Source organism: Dermacentor silvarum, chromosome 6 (assembly GCF_013339745.2).
Source record: "Dermacentor silvarum isolate Dsil-2018 chromosome 6, BIME_Dsil_1.4, whole genome shotgun sequence".
Lineage (NCBI taxonomy): Eukaryota > Metazoa > Arthropoda > Arachnida > Ixodida > Ixodidae > Dermacentor > Dermacentor silvarum.
The window spans coordinates 29,430,467-29,446,458 of NC_051159.1; the positions used below are offsets into that span (position 1 = coordinate 29,430,467).

The window sequence follows — 15,992 nt, forward strand, 5'->3', positions numbered from 1 at the left end:
AGTGGCATGCACCCAAGTTGGTGTCAAAGAGGTTCATTCAAGAGCAGCACATACCTACGAAAAAGGCTCACATTTTTAGACTTCACTGCCTTCGGGATTGGCACACATTTTCAGACTGCACTATCTTTTGAATCGGCACACATTTTTGGTTTTGTTAGATAGCTGGAAAGAGAGTGGTCCGACAGTGCAAAGAATGCTATTCTAATTAGAGGGCACATTGCTTGGAAACTGATTTCATTCAACTACGAATACTCAATAAATTAAATTTGATGCTAATAGTGACTATCTTTCATAATATTAACCCCTATTTGCTGGGCTTGTAGTTGGCAACTATATTTTGCTACAGTAGCATGCCACAGTGCCATATAACAGCAGGAATTGACAAAATGAACATTAGCGATGGCTCTCGGCCTATCTTAAAGTGAAGTTTTCATTACCTGCCTGCCCGGGATTGGTTGTGTCATGGGGGCTGATCCTGGAGACAGTGTTATAGTAGACTGGGCCAATCCCAGAGATGCCATAACCAAATCTGGGTTAATACCAGAGGCTGTAATTAAAACCATTGACCTGGATAGCCGATCGTGATACCTGTGTATGATACATGTTCTTGCAAGGGTTTTAATGTAGTTTTTATCACAGGCCTATCCAGAAGGCAGTGAATCAAATGTGAGTGGAATGAACCTGATAATGCTGTCACATTGCAGTTGCTAAAGTAGGCTTGCTTCTTTGCCTTTCTCCAAGTTTGGCCATGGTGTTTAGCCACGTAGACGTAATACGGCGTCTCTCACACAGCTGAAATAAAGAGGGAAAAGCTTAAAAAATAGCTGCGGCATTACCATAGAGGAGTTAGCAGAGGGAGCAGTTGTTAATAACGCCACAAAAGGTGTTCGTATAATTCAGCATGACGGTAAAGGACATTTACTAATGTCTCGAATGGGAGCTGCAGTTGATCATGTATTTGCAAGCGGTGTAGGCGTGTTAAACATCAAGAGTTACATTTAATACTCCTCAGTGCATACACCCGAAATTGCCATTCTACCTTTACCACGAGACCAACATCTCAATATTGAGAGTGTGATGAAAGCCTTTGACAAGCATTGCATCCACTTATCCCCGCGGTAAGTGGGATCCGCATATTTCCCTCACACTTGCCGCTGGTATTCACTCATCGTGGCTTTGTTCTTCAGCTACCATCATAGGTCGGCGCACTCACTCATGAGTGCACTCACTCACACTCACTCGCACTCATTTAAAAGGCGTAAGTGCGAGTGAGTGCCAGTGAGTGTGAGTGCAGGTGTGTGCGAGCGCGAATGAGTGCCAGTGAGTGTGAGTGCAGGTGAGTGCGAGTGAAAGTGAATGCCAGTGCGAGTGAGTGAGTGCCAGTGAGTGTGAGTGTAGGCGACTGCGAGTGAGTGCCAGTGAGTGTGAGTGCAGGTGAGTGCGAGTGAGTGCCTGTGAGTGTGAGTGGAGGTGAGTGCGAGTGAGTACCAGTGAGTGTGAGTGCAGGTGAGTGCGAGTGCGAGTGAGTGCCACTGACTCTGAGTGGAAGTGAGTGCGAGTTCGCGTGAGTGCCAGTGAGAGTGAGTGCCAGTGAGTGTGAGTGGAGGTGAGTGTGAGTGAGTGGAGGTGAGTTTGAGTGAGTGCAGTGAGTGTGAGTGGAGGTAAGAGCCAATGAGTGTGAGTGTGAACGTGGTGAGTGCCTGTGAGTGAGTGGAGACGAGTGTGAACGTGACTGAGTGCTGTGAGTGTGAACGTGGTGAGTGCGTCTGGGTGCATAGAGGTGAGTGTGAACGTTAGTGTGAGTGCAGGTGAGTGTGAACATGAGTGAGTGCTTGTGAGTAGAAGTGAGTGTGAACATGGTGAGTTTTTGAACGATAAGCAGAGGTGATATCGGTTCACCTTGCTTGTGGAAAAATGGAGGCACGTTGTGTGTACAAGCTCACTCGCTGTGATGACTTATCGTGCTAGCAGATTGTGCACGCCAAGGTAGAAACCACTCACTAAGGTTGTAATAATCCAAGGTTCAGGCATGAGTGAGACAATGTATAATGAAATGAGCGGATATATTATATTGCGATAGCAATTATATGGACACTCCAAGCGAACTTCTGCCGTGGTCGTGGACGTCGTTGTGAGGTTCCGTATAAAGTCCAAACACGGTAAAATCGTCGCCCCGTGCTGGCGGTACGCTGCATGTGCAAGTGCAAGCTTGCGAGGGTCAGCCGACACTTGCTGCTCAATCTCGCGCACGCGAGGGAGAAGGCGGGGTGGAAGCGCGCTGCTTCTGTCAGGCACGGGGGGTAGGGGGGGTAGGGTCGTCTTGCTTTGGCGGCGGCCGCGTGGGTGTCGTATCTTGAAAGCGATCTGCGACGTGGAAAAAGTGCGCGCTTGCGCGGGCCTCCTCTTCAGAGCGATTTGCGACGTGAACTATGTTCAACTAGAGCTGGCAAACTTCGTATGCGCTGTGTTTTCGACGTTTAGTTCGCTTTGAAGCGAGAGGCGGCACGAAGGTCAATTCGCTCGTGGCTATAGCTGCGCCTCCTTACTCCAGCGTTCTGACAGCGAGTTTCCGCGGTCATCGAGCCAGATGCGTTCATGTTTACCTGTGTGCGCGTGACACTGTGCTTGTCTATTTAGTTAGTAGGTGAATGTTTACAAGTTTATACGGCCCATAGCTCTCTACTAATTTGCTATCGCAATCGAAACTTCGCCTGTCGGGCGAAAGTGCGACATTTTCTATAATACGCCAGGGAATACGTATGGGCTGGAGCGCTGATGGCAGACATATCCAAATCATGACCGGCAAATTTTGCCATGACTTCCACTGAGTGAAGACGCTTAATACCGTGTGATTTGCTACAGCTTCGCTGGTCATTCACCTTCAGAGGGTGGAATGGCTCCTCATTTTCTTCCTGCTTCCCTCTTAAACATACACGTACAGGCTCCTTATATAAACAGGCAGAGCGGAAGAGGGACTAGCCAAGTTAGCACAGAGTAACAGACACACACGCTCGCATACATGGAGAAAAAGCGAAGATGCAATGATAGATACCGCTTTGTTCTCCCTTTTGTGTTTGTTTCGGCGTTAAGTGGTTGACTAAATATACGGACAGTCAATCTCTCCCTCTATTCCCCGCTCTCTTGGCTCAATCCGACCTAAGGGGAGCTTAGCGAGCATGGGCGGCAAGCATGCACATGTCTAATGTCAATGACAGAGAGATGGACAGAGAGAGTTTGGGGCTGACGTCAATGTTTATGTCACCATGAATAAATTGAAACGAAAACTTTAGTTGTGCTAGTTTTTCTCTACTTTGCAGTGTTAATAAAGGAGCTCTCTGATAATTCAGTCAATGAATTCGTTGTATTGATTAAAACATAACCTTATTGCCTTCCTCTGCACCCCTTCCATTCTTGCAATGAGTTCTTTTGTGTACGGAAACCAAACAATATTGGAGTGCTCCACCACTGTTTGAACAAGCATTTTGTAGGCCAGTAAATTTTATCTGGGGACGCAAGACGAAGGTGTCTTCTCAGAAAGACGAGTCGCTTTAGTGCTCAGCATGTACATTGATTTCCACTTGAGGTCTTTAGTTATCATGGCTTTCCATTGGAGAGCGTATGTTAAAGTGACACCTAAATATTTACGCTGAAATGCACAAGTGAGAGGTGTGTCATTAATAACGTAAGTAAACTCAGATATCTGTTTCTTTCTTACTGTTAGCGTTACAGATTTTTAGGCATTTAGAGTCATGTGCCACTCCTGACACCAAGAAAAGGCAGAATTTTGTATATGGTGATTATCACTGTGATAATTTCTCGGTATGAAATACAATAGTCAGCGAATAGACGGATGTTACCATGTAATCGGGAAGGCAAATCTTTTATGTAAATTAAAAATAAAACTGGGTCCAAAACACTGCCTTGGCGCACTCCCGATGCAACAAGTGCTAAATTGGAAGCTTCGTTATGAATATACACGAATTGTGAGTGGTATAGTTCGGCACAGTGACTCACGAGTGCACTCACTCACACTCGCACTCATTTCAAAGGGGTGAGTGTGAGTGGAGGTGAGTGCGAGTGAGTGCGAATGCAGGTGAGTGCGAGTGAGTTCCAGTGAATGTGAGTTCAGGTGAGTGCGAGTGAGTGCAGGTGAGTGCGAGTGAGTGCCAGTGAGTGTGAGTGGAGGTGAGTGCGAGTGAATGTCTGCGAGTGTGAGTGGAGGTGAGTGCCAGTGAGTGCCAGTGAGTGTGAGTTGTTACGTTCGGCGACCAGCGGGGGCAGCGATCTTGGAAGCGTCTCCTGATTGCCTGCGACTAATCGCTTCGGGAGGCTGAAAAGCCGTCCCGCCGGGAAAAGATCAGCGGCGACACCTTGTCTCTACACCTTACAAAGAGTACGTGTCTCGACACTATAGGAAGAGGAGACTCTTGGAAAAGTAGACGCGTTCTCACGGCCGCTCACAGACCAGCTGGCCGCCAAGGCAGTTCTCCAAACCCGTTCGATGGCTGGCCCATTCCGAGAACAACCAACGCGTCAAGTTTGGCGCGAGGCCACCTGTCCTACGAGCGTCTCCTCCTTTCTGAGGGGCAGTGCGCAGTGTGTGCCCGAGGGAATTTCTTCGAAGGTGCTCGGGAAACAAAGGCGACGGGGGAGTATGCACACCCTCTCCCTCAAGGCGGAACCTACGTGGACTTTCGACGCTCCGATTGGAGGATGGTGGGACCGCAGCTTGGACAGAGGGGTTTTAAGAGGACTGTGGGGGCCATCGAGAGTGCTCTCCCATCTGCCAGTGCTCTCCCATCTGCCGAGTGCTCTCCCATCTGCCCTGAGATGTAGCCAGTGCTTCGATGTAGAGTGCTCCGACCCAGTCAAGCTAGACTGATGAGACGTACCGTCTCGTTCTAATACTCGTGATGTAAATAGTGTAAATAAACCCATTACTCTTCATTATCAATGAGAACATGTTCCTGCATTCAAGTCCGTCCTCAACCCCAACAACTGGTAGCAGCGACTGCGTAGGCAAGACCCGCAGTTTGACGTCAAACTCGGATAGACCACGACCCCCAGCCCCAATAACTGGTGAGCAGCGGTGAGATTGACCTCACGGATTTTGGGATGGACGTGGTGACCGACCGGTATCCTGATCAAGTTGGAGGCGACTTGGGAATGACCACCTCTTGCAACTGACTGGATACGGCGGAGAAGGACTGGTGATATGGTGCTGCTTCTGTGGGTAAGCGTTTGGTTTTGGCTGTAGGATTTACCAGGCTTTAATTTCTGTTTTTGTAGAATTGAATCGCTGGGGATCTTTTACTTGTATTCTGATTCAGAATTCTGATTTGCGTGGTTAGCGCAGCAAGTATTGTGTGACAGCAGAGCCAAAGCTTAAAAGTAGCGACCATGGTCCTGTTGAGTTTGACGAGAGCTGGCCTGTTGTGGTTGTGTGAGGAGCTCGAGGTAGACGTAGAGGATGACTTAGCAGAAGCAGAGATTCGTAAAACCATTCTCCAAAGTGACAATGATTTGTATATCATCGAACATCTCGGTAACAAAATTATAAGCAAAATACAGAAGCAGGAACCAATTAGGCAGAAACAGGAAAAAATTAGACAGGAACAGGAAGAAAAGAGGCAGGAATTGAAAAGAATATTCCAGGAGAAATGCAGTCCGGAAGAGAGGCAAGCAAGCAGGGAGTATGTAGCATCGGTGGAGAGACACATTGGACGTTTGCAGCAGTCAATCGAAGAAAGAGATCGGTGGCTTGAGAAATCTGTAAGTTGGAGGCAGCGAAAATGGGAGGAAGTCGCTAGCAGGGTTTTGCCAAGAGCCGAAGAGGTTAGTACCTCTGAGGTTAGCAGCGAGTTCAAAGATGAACTTAATGTGTTAGCTGCTAACGATGCCTTAGTGGCGACAGAGGCCGTTGAAGGCCGTAGTGAGAGCCACGAGGTGCTGTGCCAACAGAGCACTGTAGAGACAGCTAGGCCAGCTGTGAATGAATTGGCACAGTCACCGTGTGTGGGCGTCGCAGGAGTTGTTAGCGAGGTCGTTAACAAGGAACAGGGCACTGCTGACCCGACAGACACGAGCACCCAGGTCGAGTCAGGGCTGCGTGCCGATGCGCAGTGCGAGCTGGACGATGCGGTTGTGGGCAGTTCGCAGGATTGCGAGCTGTGTAGCTCAAAGGTAAACAACCGCATAGTTCAGGGATCGGTAAAGCTGTCTGCCAGTCTAGGTTGCCAAAAGAGGGATGATTTAGGCACGAATCATTCGGACTGTGCGGGTGAGACAGCGATTGAGACCGACGAGCTGTGTGCCGATGCACAGCGTGAGCTGGACAATGCAGTAGAGGGCAGTTCGCAGGAGTGCGAGTTGCGTAGCTCGGATAAAGACAGCTGCATTGTTACAGGGTCGGTCGAGCTGTCCGCCAGTCGGGGCAAAGAGGAAGAGGATTTAATGATAAATCACTCAGACTGTGCGGGTAAGACAGAGATCCGGACCGAGGAGATACGCAACGGTCAGCACGAGGCGCGAGCAGATTACTCAAAAGTGAGTTCGAAGAAGAAGCACCGTAGAAGGAAGCGCCGTAAGGATCGGAATGCGGTAGAGTCCGACTGCAGCCTAGCAAAATGATAGGCGTAAAGATGCATGAGCGGGGCGCCAAGAAAAGAAAGGTGCGATCGGCGTTTTCGTTTAAAGCGTGTCCGAGTCGCCGGCGTAAAAGCATCAAAGGAGCATGCTCTGCACGAACGCGGACAAAGGGCACGGGGCAATTATGTTCCCCGTCGTTCCGTCGTTTTTTACGGGGTGCAGCATGCAGTGCGAAGGGGTGCAAGGTGGCAGGACGAGGTGAAGTGATAGGGAGACGCGACGCGGTTAACCGAGGTCGTTTTGAAAGCATGTCGTCAGGGAACAAATTGGCAGGGGACTGTGAAGTCTCGAAAGAGTTAAAGGAATGTCAGGCCTTTTGTTGTTCCTGGATGGCCAGAATAGCTTTCAGGGCGCGACCACCTCGAGTACGGCTCAAAAGTATGAGTCCGTCGTAATCAATTGGCACGACAGGGAAAAGTAAAGGTTCCGCAGAAACAAACCATTTGTTTAGTTTGTTTGTTTTTGAGCATTTAAAGGTTTCGCGATATGAGATTAGAATTTCTTTCAGTAAGTAATTTAGAGCTTTGTTAATATTTTCGTTTCAGAAGCTCCGGATTTGAAAGATTTGATTTCAGTAAAGCTTTATTTTCACGAAGTGTTCAGTAATGAGTAGTTAGGCATTCTTTTTTTTTTTTGAATGACTTGAAACGTCAAGGTCATTTGTTGAAAGTCTATAATAACGCGCGTTTGTATCTATCAGTTAACCTTAGTTAAAATTGTAAATTTTTCTTTAAGGGTTAAGCGCGTTGTGTTTACGTTCCATTAGCGCGTGTCCTGTGTGGACAGAAAGAAACAATGTTTATGACTGGGTCGCTCGTGTGTGTTCGGGGCGCCAGTGTTCTAAGTTTTCTATTAAGCGTGCGTGGACGTAGTTATCAGCAGACGCGTTTTCTTCTAAAATTCTTGTGACTGCGTAAGTTACGCAAGTTTAGTTTTGTTCTTTCAAGGCGTGTCCTGCAAAGAAAAAAGGGAAAGAACACGTCTGCGTGAGACGCAAGTATGCGTTGTGATTAGGGAGCTCAAAATTGGCGCGATTTTGATTATGTATCCTTAGAGTTCATGAGGCTGTGCAGTGGCGCCAGTAGGTGCGATAAGTAGTCCACTGTGATAAGGGTATGAACAGGCTGTTCGTGAAGATAGGCTGCTGAAGTTATGCTGAAGCGTTGGTATTTTAGAGCCTCTGGTTCAGCTCTACGTATGCCTTTGCTCTCGTGCAAGCGCGACAGTCGGGTTTCGTTGAACTCAAAGGAACGTGAGCGCTCGCTTTGGCGGCACAAAATTTTGGGGTCGAAATTTGCAATCCCCAGTTGAGTGGCTCATTGAAATTTTGGTATAAGGCCTGGTGAGTTAACAGCTGATTCCGGGTGTTTGCACGCTGAGTGGTACTGTGTTGCCGGGATCGACTCTTTCGTGCCGGTTGTTGTGAGATGGTTGCAGGTATTCCAAGTTTGCAGTTGTTGCAGAATGCCAAGCCATCTTCTGGGTCACCAGCCACTCTCTTCCTGACCAGCGGTTGTCAGCGCTGGCCGGTCGAGATTTTCCGGGCCGCGGAGGAGCTGTTACGTTCGGCGACCAGCGGGGGCAGCGATCTTGGAAGCGTCTCCTGATTGCCTGCGACTAATCGCTTCGGGAGGCTGAAAAGCCGTCCCGCCGGGAAAAGATCAGCGGCGACACCTTGTCTCTACACCTTACAAAGAGTACGTGTCTCGACACTATAGGAAGAGGAGACTCTTGGAAAAGTAGACGCGTTCTCACGGCCGCTCACAGACCAGCTGGCCGCCAAGGCAGTTCTCCAAACCCGTTCGATGGCTGGCCCATTCCGAGAACAACCGACGCGTCAAGTTTGGCGCGAGGCCACCTGTCCTACGAGCGTCTCCTCCTTTCTGTGGGGCAGTGCGCAGTGTGTGCCCGAGGGAATTTCTTCGAAGGTGCTCGGGAAACAAAGGCGACGGGGGAGTATGCACACCCTCTCCCTCAAGGCGGAACCTACGTGGACTTTCGACGCTCCGATTGGAGGATCGTGGGACCGCAGCTTGGACAGAGGGGTTTTAAGAGGACTGTGGGGGCCATCGAGAGTGCTCTCCCATCTGCCGAGTGCTCTCCCGATCTGCCCCGAGATGTAGCCAGTGCTTCGATGTAGAGTGCTCCGACCCAGTCAAGCTAGACTGACGAGACGTACCGTCTCGTTCTCATACTTGTGATGTAAATAGTGTAAATAAGCCCATTACTCTTCGTTCTCAATGAGAACATGTTCCTGCCTTCAAGTCCGTCCTCAACCCCAACAACTGGTAGCAGCGACTGCGTAGGCAAGACCCGCAGTTTGACGTCGAACTCGGATAGACCACGACCCCCAGCCCCAATAGAGTGCAGGTTAGTGCCTGTGAGTGTGAGTGGAGATCAGTGCGAGTGAGTGTCTGTGAGTGGAGGTGAGTGCGAGTGAGTGCGAGTGAGTGCCAGTGAGTGTGAGTGGAGGTGAGTGTGAACGTGGGTGAGTGCGGGGCCTGGAAAAAATTATGGTGAGTGAGTGTATTCTCCCACACTGCTGACCTATGGCTACCATTAATAACTGGTGCTTTTATGGCAAACCCACAGGCCCTGAGCAGGCCATGCTAAAGAATGGCAACTGTAGTTGAGATTAAATGCTGTTGCTCTAAACGCACAGGCCAGAGTTTAAAAAAATGAAGTATATATGAGGCAACCATTATCTTAGTTTAAATTACAAGGTCCTTTCTTCCTTATGATTTTTGATATCTTAGTGCAGTTAGTGGCTATTCATTTGTTGCTCATTTTCCACCAGAACTTATCATGGCATCAACCAATTTTTCTTGTTTGGCTCCTGCTTCTTGATATACCTGTGCATGCTACCTCCCTTGCTTTCTTTTGTAAAGAATGCGGCCCTCAGCCAACAGGCTTGAGGAGTGCCTTCATTGGGTTTCTGCGTATATCTCCTCTTAATGGACAAGTAAATGCTGTGATCCTGTATAACTTTCTTTTAGTCTTTCTTTAAGAAACACTACAAACGAAGCCACTGTCAATTGATAACAGCCATGTTCAGCAAATACAACAGAAATACTTCAGTACAAATACAATACATGAAGCAACAGCAAGTGAACAAAAGGGCTCAGAATTCCATGCTTTAATTCTAACAAAACTGCATAACAAGCATGCCAATGAAATTCAAGAACACATATGCATTCCCAAAGAGAGAACATAAAACATGATCATCTCAAATATCACAGAACCACATAGCCAAGTTTGATGTTCTGATTCAAAATTTGAAGGAGATGCAAACATCTTGAAGCAACATAGGGCTATGAGAGAAACCGCAATAGAGGTTTTCGAACAAAGTTTGGCCATTCAGGGTTTCTTGGACTGTGTTCCAATACTCGCCGTAGACGGCTAAACACGCAACTAAGTGTACAGCAGCCATCTTAAGCTGGCAATAGAAACAGCTTCGCGTAGACAGAATTGAAGTTCAAAACGACGCAAGCTTTTCTGTTCAAACAAGATGGCTTGGAAACTCTACAGAAGGTCGTCTGCTTACGGGAAAAGTAGTCATACTCAAAAAGTAGTCATACTTTCTTGCACACTTAATGCAAGGTACAATAAAACTTTTCATAAGTTCGCACATGCAAAGTGTTAAAATACAGTAAAAATATGCGCTTTTCCATTTTATTTCTTCTCAACACGACTTGGCGTCACATCACAGAGAGGTCTCCCAGATGGTTCCAGATGCATTCTATTACTTGGGCTGGAAGCCGGCTTTTAGCTGTTAATGTGGACTGTCTACAATGCTGGCTAGAATTGCAACACGCCCTTTCCATGCACCCAAAGCTTGGTACTAAAATGTTTTTGCATTCCACTACCAGTGGAATGTGGCTGCTCTGGCCTCCCTGGAATCTAGCTTGTGACCTTTTGCTCAGCAGAAGAAGGCCACAGCCACTGTGGTGGGTCTCATCGGAATTTGAAGTTTGCATGTACATCACCAACAGTGAACTCAAAGTAAAAATATTTTGATAAAGTCCACTGCCTTATATTTAATACTAAAAAGAAGAGAAAAAAAAGACACACTGCACATCTGCTGACCATTTGTTCAATCAGCAGTAAACATTAATGCCAAGTAGGTGACAGATTAGGCCGGAAGCTGCTGAGATCTTGACAAATTGCAAACTGTCAACATTTTATGCATCCTGCTTTACACATAATACAGATATGAAGAATTTGCCCAACCACCAGTAAGCATTTATGCAACTATGAAACGCTTTTCATAAATACCCACTCGATGATGCCCAGTTTACCATGAAAAGCCATAGCATGATGCATCTTCATATATCACTATGAGCTCCTTCAGCCTAGTTCAGGGTAGAATAGTCAATGAGTGCTCTGTAACAGAGGAATAACATCGCAAAGAGCCATAAGTCATGACACAGATGGTGTCACACATGGGATGCTCTTCGTAATGAAATCGGCAGTGCGAGGGCAGAGCCTCAAACAGTCCTTAGAATTATTTCTTCTTTGTTCAATCAAGGAACTGAATCATCTGCAGCACCGCCATCCGGTTCCCCACGCTCCTGTGGCAAAGGCACGGCCTTCCGGAAAGCAGACGACTCAATTTCCAGAGTGACCGGGCCGTCATTTTGAATATCCACTTGCATCAGTGCTCCAAACTCGCCATCTTTTACCAAGTCCTCCTTGTGCTCTGCCCTGATCTTGTGAAGGAACCTCTCATAGAACTGCTTCGAACGGTCCCCTTCCATGGCAAGGTGGAAGTCGGGCTTGTTTCCTTTGAGCGTGCCATACAACGTGAACTGGCTCACACAGAGTACTTCAAACTGCAGGTCTTTCGTCGACAGCTTCCACCGCTTGCCAGCGTCGTCATCAAACAGCTTGAGATTGAGGATCTTGCGTACGATGTAATCGATGTCATCTTCGGTGTCGTCACGGTGAATGCCAACTAAAACGCACAGGCCGCGACCGATGCTGCTTATGAGGCGTCCGTCAACGTGGACTGCTGCTGATCGAACCCGCTGGATGACTGCACGCATCGCGGGAGACTGGGGCCGGTCACGGACGGTTCTTGTCGTTTGCCTGTGGCGGCCTGTTCAGGAACAAACCAGAGAACGTTGTCACACGGTGGTAGATCAGTTGTTTCTTGTGAAAGAAAGGCAAGAGTAGAGGATATATAGAATATATCAAAGCTAATCAATGCTTAACGGCTTTCACTTTAAGCTAACTGATATATGACTGCTAACTTAAGCAACGTTCGCTACTTTCGGGTAATTTTTTCATGCGCGCAGCTTATATCGTCTCGTAGAGAGCACTTAACAACTTACGGCTTAATTTTACGTACCTTTACAATATTTTATATTTAGAAACATACAGTACTTCGAAGTTCTGCCATGAGTTTATTAACTCTAGAGTGCCGTTCATGCTATACACAAGAACAGTGACATTTTACGGTAGCGGCTTCATCATGCTAGTTGTTCATCACGTTAGTTTTTATTACTTCTCGTGAGTGCAACAAAGCTAAACATTCCAACCGTGAAACGATGTGAACCAATTACTTTACACAAGGAGTCGTACAGTCGCACCTTGTTGCACGAAATGCTTCCTACTGATCCATTACACTTTATCGCTTATTTGTAAATTTGTGTCGGAGCATCTGAAGGACATATGTTTGCCGTGCTGCACAATATGTCGTGTAGCGGCACTTCAGTTCCTGTTGTCACATGCGTGATATAGCGGCTGCCACCACAATCACCACAAGCATTTCCAACGCACCAGTTCCAGTCCTTTGTATCCTGGGCCACGGTGGTTCGAGTACAGATCGTAATGAAAGAACCGTAATATTAGTTCACTGAAACTGCAGTTCGCGTTATTTGCATCGACAAATAAAATCTAGACTACAAGTACGCTGCCATTTTTCTCATAGTTGCCTCACTTGGTTCATTCATGGCTGAACATAGCCCAATAATTATTTGGGCTTTACCATTTTTACATAATTGTATAATTATCTAAACATATTTACAAGTAAAAATAGTTTTTGTTTTTACATTGTACTATAAACTTGCTAATTGTTTTGTTTATATTAGATTGGTTGGGTGCTTGTATTCGTCTGCTTCAGGACTTCAGCGGCGTTGCGCTGCATATGTGATGTGCGCTGTTTTCGTTTGTTGCAGTTTTGGTGCATGTAAACTTAGGTGCAATTTTGCTTCAGCGTTTCTGAGTGTGCAGCGACAAAGTGACACCGTCAAACTTTCCTTACTTTTTCACCGTGTTTTCAAAGCACAAAAAGGTCGAGAACGAAGCAGGCGACACCAGGCGCATGCGCCTAAGCGTTTTCTCATCCTGATGCAGGAGGAATGCCGAGAACAGACGCGGCGTTGTTGCTTCTGTGTTGAGTGAACTTGACGTATCGTCGGGCCTTTCGTTCAAGTGCTAAATTTACGAGTGGCTGTGATTCTGCGTCTGATCGTGGGTCGTCTCATCCAGCGATAGCTGAAACAGTAAGTACGCATTTGGCGTAATTCTCTTCGGAAGCTATTTTCCACGTGATGTACGCAGGCGAGCGCGTATACGTGCTCCCTACCGGTCCATCAACACCAAGGCCAGCTGATTTCCTCGAAGGTTTAGGCTTAATCACTTCGTTACAAACGTTTTTCACGGCCTTCCCGTTACGAAATGAGCTGACCTTCGTTGTGCGGATTTTTATGAACAGGCGTGTTACCCGAGGGATTTGTCGCGGCGGCTCGCGTGACCTTCGAGGCCCGTCCAGAAGTACGGTGCCCGCGACCCTGGCGAGTCGTTTGATGTCTTATCTGCGGGTTCCGCGTCCGTTGTTGTTTGGACGCGTGCCGTGTTTTTCTTTTCGTCAACTTCCACTCCCGAAGGTCTGGGGCGTGTACTTGGCTGCATAAGATGTGCAATAATCGCCGCGCGCGAACGCTCTGACGCCGCCACGATTGCGCTTTCTGTTTCGACGAACGAGTTCGACTTCGTACGCGAGGGTTGGGCGCGTGTCTGACGCGTCAACGTGTTTTTGCTCGCGTTCGCAATCGGTTTCGCTATCGGAAACGAAGCAGACGATGTTACAAAACAGGTCGCGCTCGGAGCTGTTGCGCAGGCCGCTGGTTTGTTCACTGTCTCGTCCTTATGTGTGGACGACCGCGCGGCCTTCGCGTCCAGTGTGCAATTGGCTGTTTCCCATCCTATGGTTCTACGAGCAGAAAATAAGGATCCAGGATAAGTAGTCGTTATGCAGAACTTCGAGCGAACCCGGTCAAGCGTTTTGAAATCGCTGTGGTGCATTTGTCAGCGTGCGATGCCACAGTACTTAGTTGCTTTTTCAGATTCTGTTGCCTCACCTAAACGCGTTAGTTGGCGCATGTAGGTCGGCTAGCTCCGTTTCAGTTCAGAACGGAAAGTTGTGCTGTTGGGCAAGAATTTCACTGTTGACTAAACAATGGCGACAACGACAAAACAATGATTTGGTCTTGTCTCGTGTTTCGTCGTTTGCTCGCTTGTTCCCACCGACTTTATTGTGTGATGGGATGGCAAATGCTGCTAAGACCTGATTTATCGCTGCATGGTGATTTGCTCGATATAACGCGGTAATTTTGTTCGTGTCGTGGAGCTCACGGACGCGGTGGAGCAACGCATTGGTTACCCGATGTTGCGGAGCCAATACAGAGCGAAGGAAGCGCTCCGCCGAAGTGCTAAAATGACTCTGTCGCTATATGTTGTGTGAAGTGAAATAAATCAGTTCGTTAAACTGTCGCACAGTACCTGCAGCCGCTTCCCAAAGCGAGTCAGCCGGGTAGCGCTTGCACGTGCTGGCCTCACACACAGCAAGAGGCGCTACTTGTGCACGAACTGGTGGAAAACAAGAACTGACGTGGTTAACTGGGTGTTCCCTTATTTCCCGGCATTCGCCTGCACCAACGTTTTCTTACTGCCTCACCTGCACGGGGTAAGATATTATATATACCGTATATATCTTACACCGTGCTCACCTGACAAAGATAATCGCACCTCACTGGACGTCGTGAGCGCGAAAGACAGATGTCTGCAGAAAAAGAAAGTTGGGGAAGTTGGTACTGGGGGGGGGGGATACTGGTTGACCACAGTACTCACAGAAGGAAGCAGATATGTCTGCGTGTGCAATGATACCGTTTCGATGAACTCGTGTTGCATCGTTTCCCACCACGACGGCGGGGGAGCAGTCTATTGAAGAGGCTGATTGCAAAAGAAATTTAATAAAACAGTGAGGAAGTCTTGGTGTAGGTGGGTGGTATTGTTTCGTGGAAAGGGGGCAATTAAGATTAAAAAACTGTCAGCCCTTCCACTGGGATGGAGATGGAAGAGCAGCGAAGCTGTACCATGGCGGGAATTATGTATTTCCAATTATGACTATTAAAATGTGATGGTGTAATTGGTTGTTTGAAACATTAAAGAATGAGAAATATATATGATCCGGTGGTTTTCATTGATTTAGTGACCACAGGGACCATGGCCTTATGGTCGCTGCGGTACACCGCCATAGGGTGTACGGCAAAGGTTGGCACGTTCTTCATAAACACGTCACCAACGCCGCGCGCGTTCGGCGCGAACGCGGGGAAACGCGGACGGCGTCGGCAGCAGCTGTGCGCGTTGCCTCGTTGGTGCTGCTACATATGTGCGGTTCTCTCAGTGTATTTTTTTTTTGCGTGAGGTTTCTCTGTGTGTTTAGCCGTGCTTTTCTTTCGTGTGCAAGTTGCGCCGCCCCTTTTTTGCGCGCCAGTAGTGAGAGCAAGCGACGAATCTGTTCACGAGCCAACTCTCGCTGACGCTCGCGGTAGGCAGCCTCTTCCTCAGGAGTACGCACTCCTCGTGGTCCTCCCATAGTCGCATCGCAGCCCAGCTGCGAAGTGCGTTCGTTATCCGAAAGGGTCTGCCGCGCAGAAACACCCTCCCATCGCCTCTACTCCTCATTGGTCGTCTCCTGCCCCATGCGCCTCTCATCCTCTCCTGGTCACGTGACCTACGTGACACCGGACAGACGGCGAAGGGTCGACTAAGAACAACGCCGCTGTTAAAGGGACACTAAAGAGAAACCGGAAGTTGAGCTTAAATGGTAGATTATCCTTTCACGATCACAGCCATACCATTCTTACTGCAAACAGATGTTTAATAAGCGAGAAAATAGCGAAAAACTGAAGAATAGGTGCTGACGCCCCTTCGAAATTCCCGCACTACGTGATGTGACGTCGGAGATTATAAACGCAGGCCGGTCGCGATTGGTCGAGAGCGATTTATCGCTGTTAATAAAATGCAAAATGAAATACACCTTAAACGTACATAAAGAG

General features: G+C 47.9%; 1 protein-coding gene across 1 annotated transcript; it reads right to left on the reverse strand.

Annotated features, from left to right (window-relative positions):
• Positions 1-9,769: 9,769 nt before the first annotated feature.
• Positions 9,770-12,588, reverse strand: LOC119455358 (D-aminoacyl-tRNA deacylase). Its single transcript, XM_037716742.2, has 2 exons — positions 12,430-12,588; positions 9,770-11,746 (listed from the first exon to the last, which is right to left on the reverse strand). The coding sequence occupies exon 2, from the start codon at positions 11,691-11,693 to the stop codon at positions 11,172-11,174; it is 522 nt and encodes a 173-aa protein (XP_037572670.1). The 5' UTR covers positions 11,694-11,746; positions 12,430-12,588; the 3' UTR covers positions 9,770-11,171.
• Between the last annotated feature and the right edge of the window lie 3,404 nt (positions 12,589-15,992).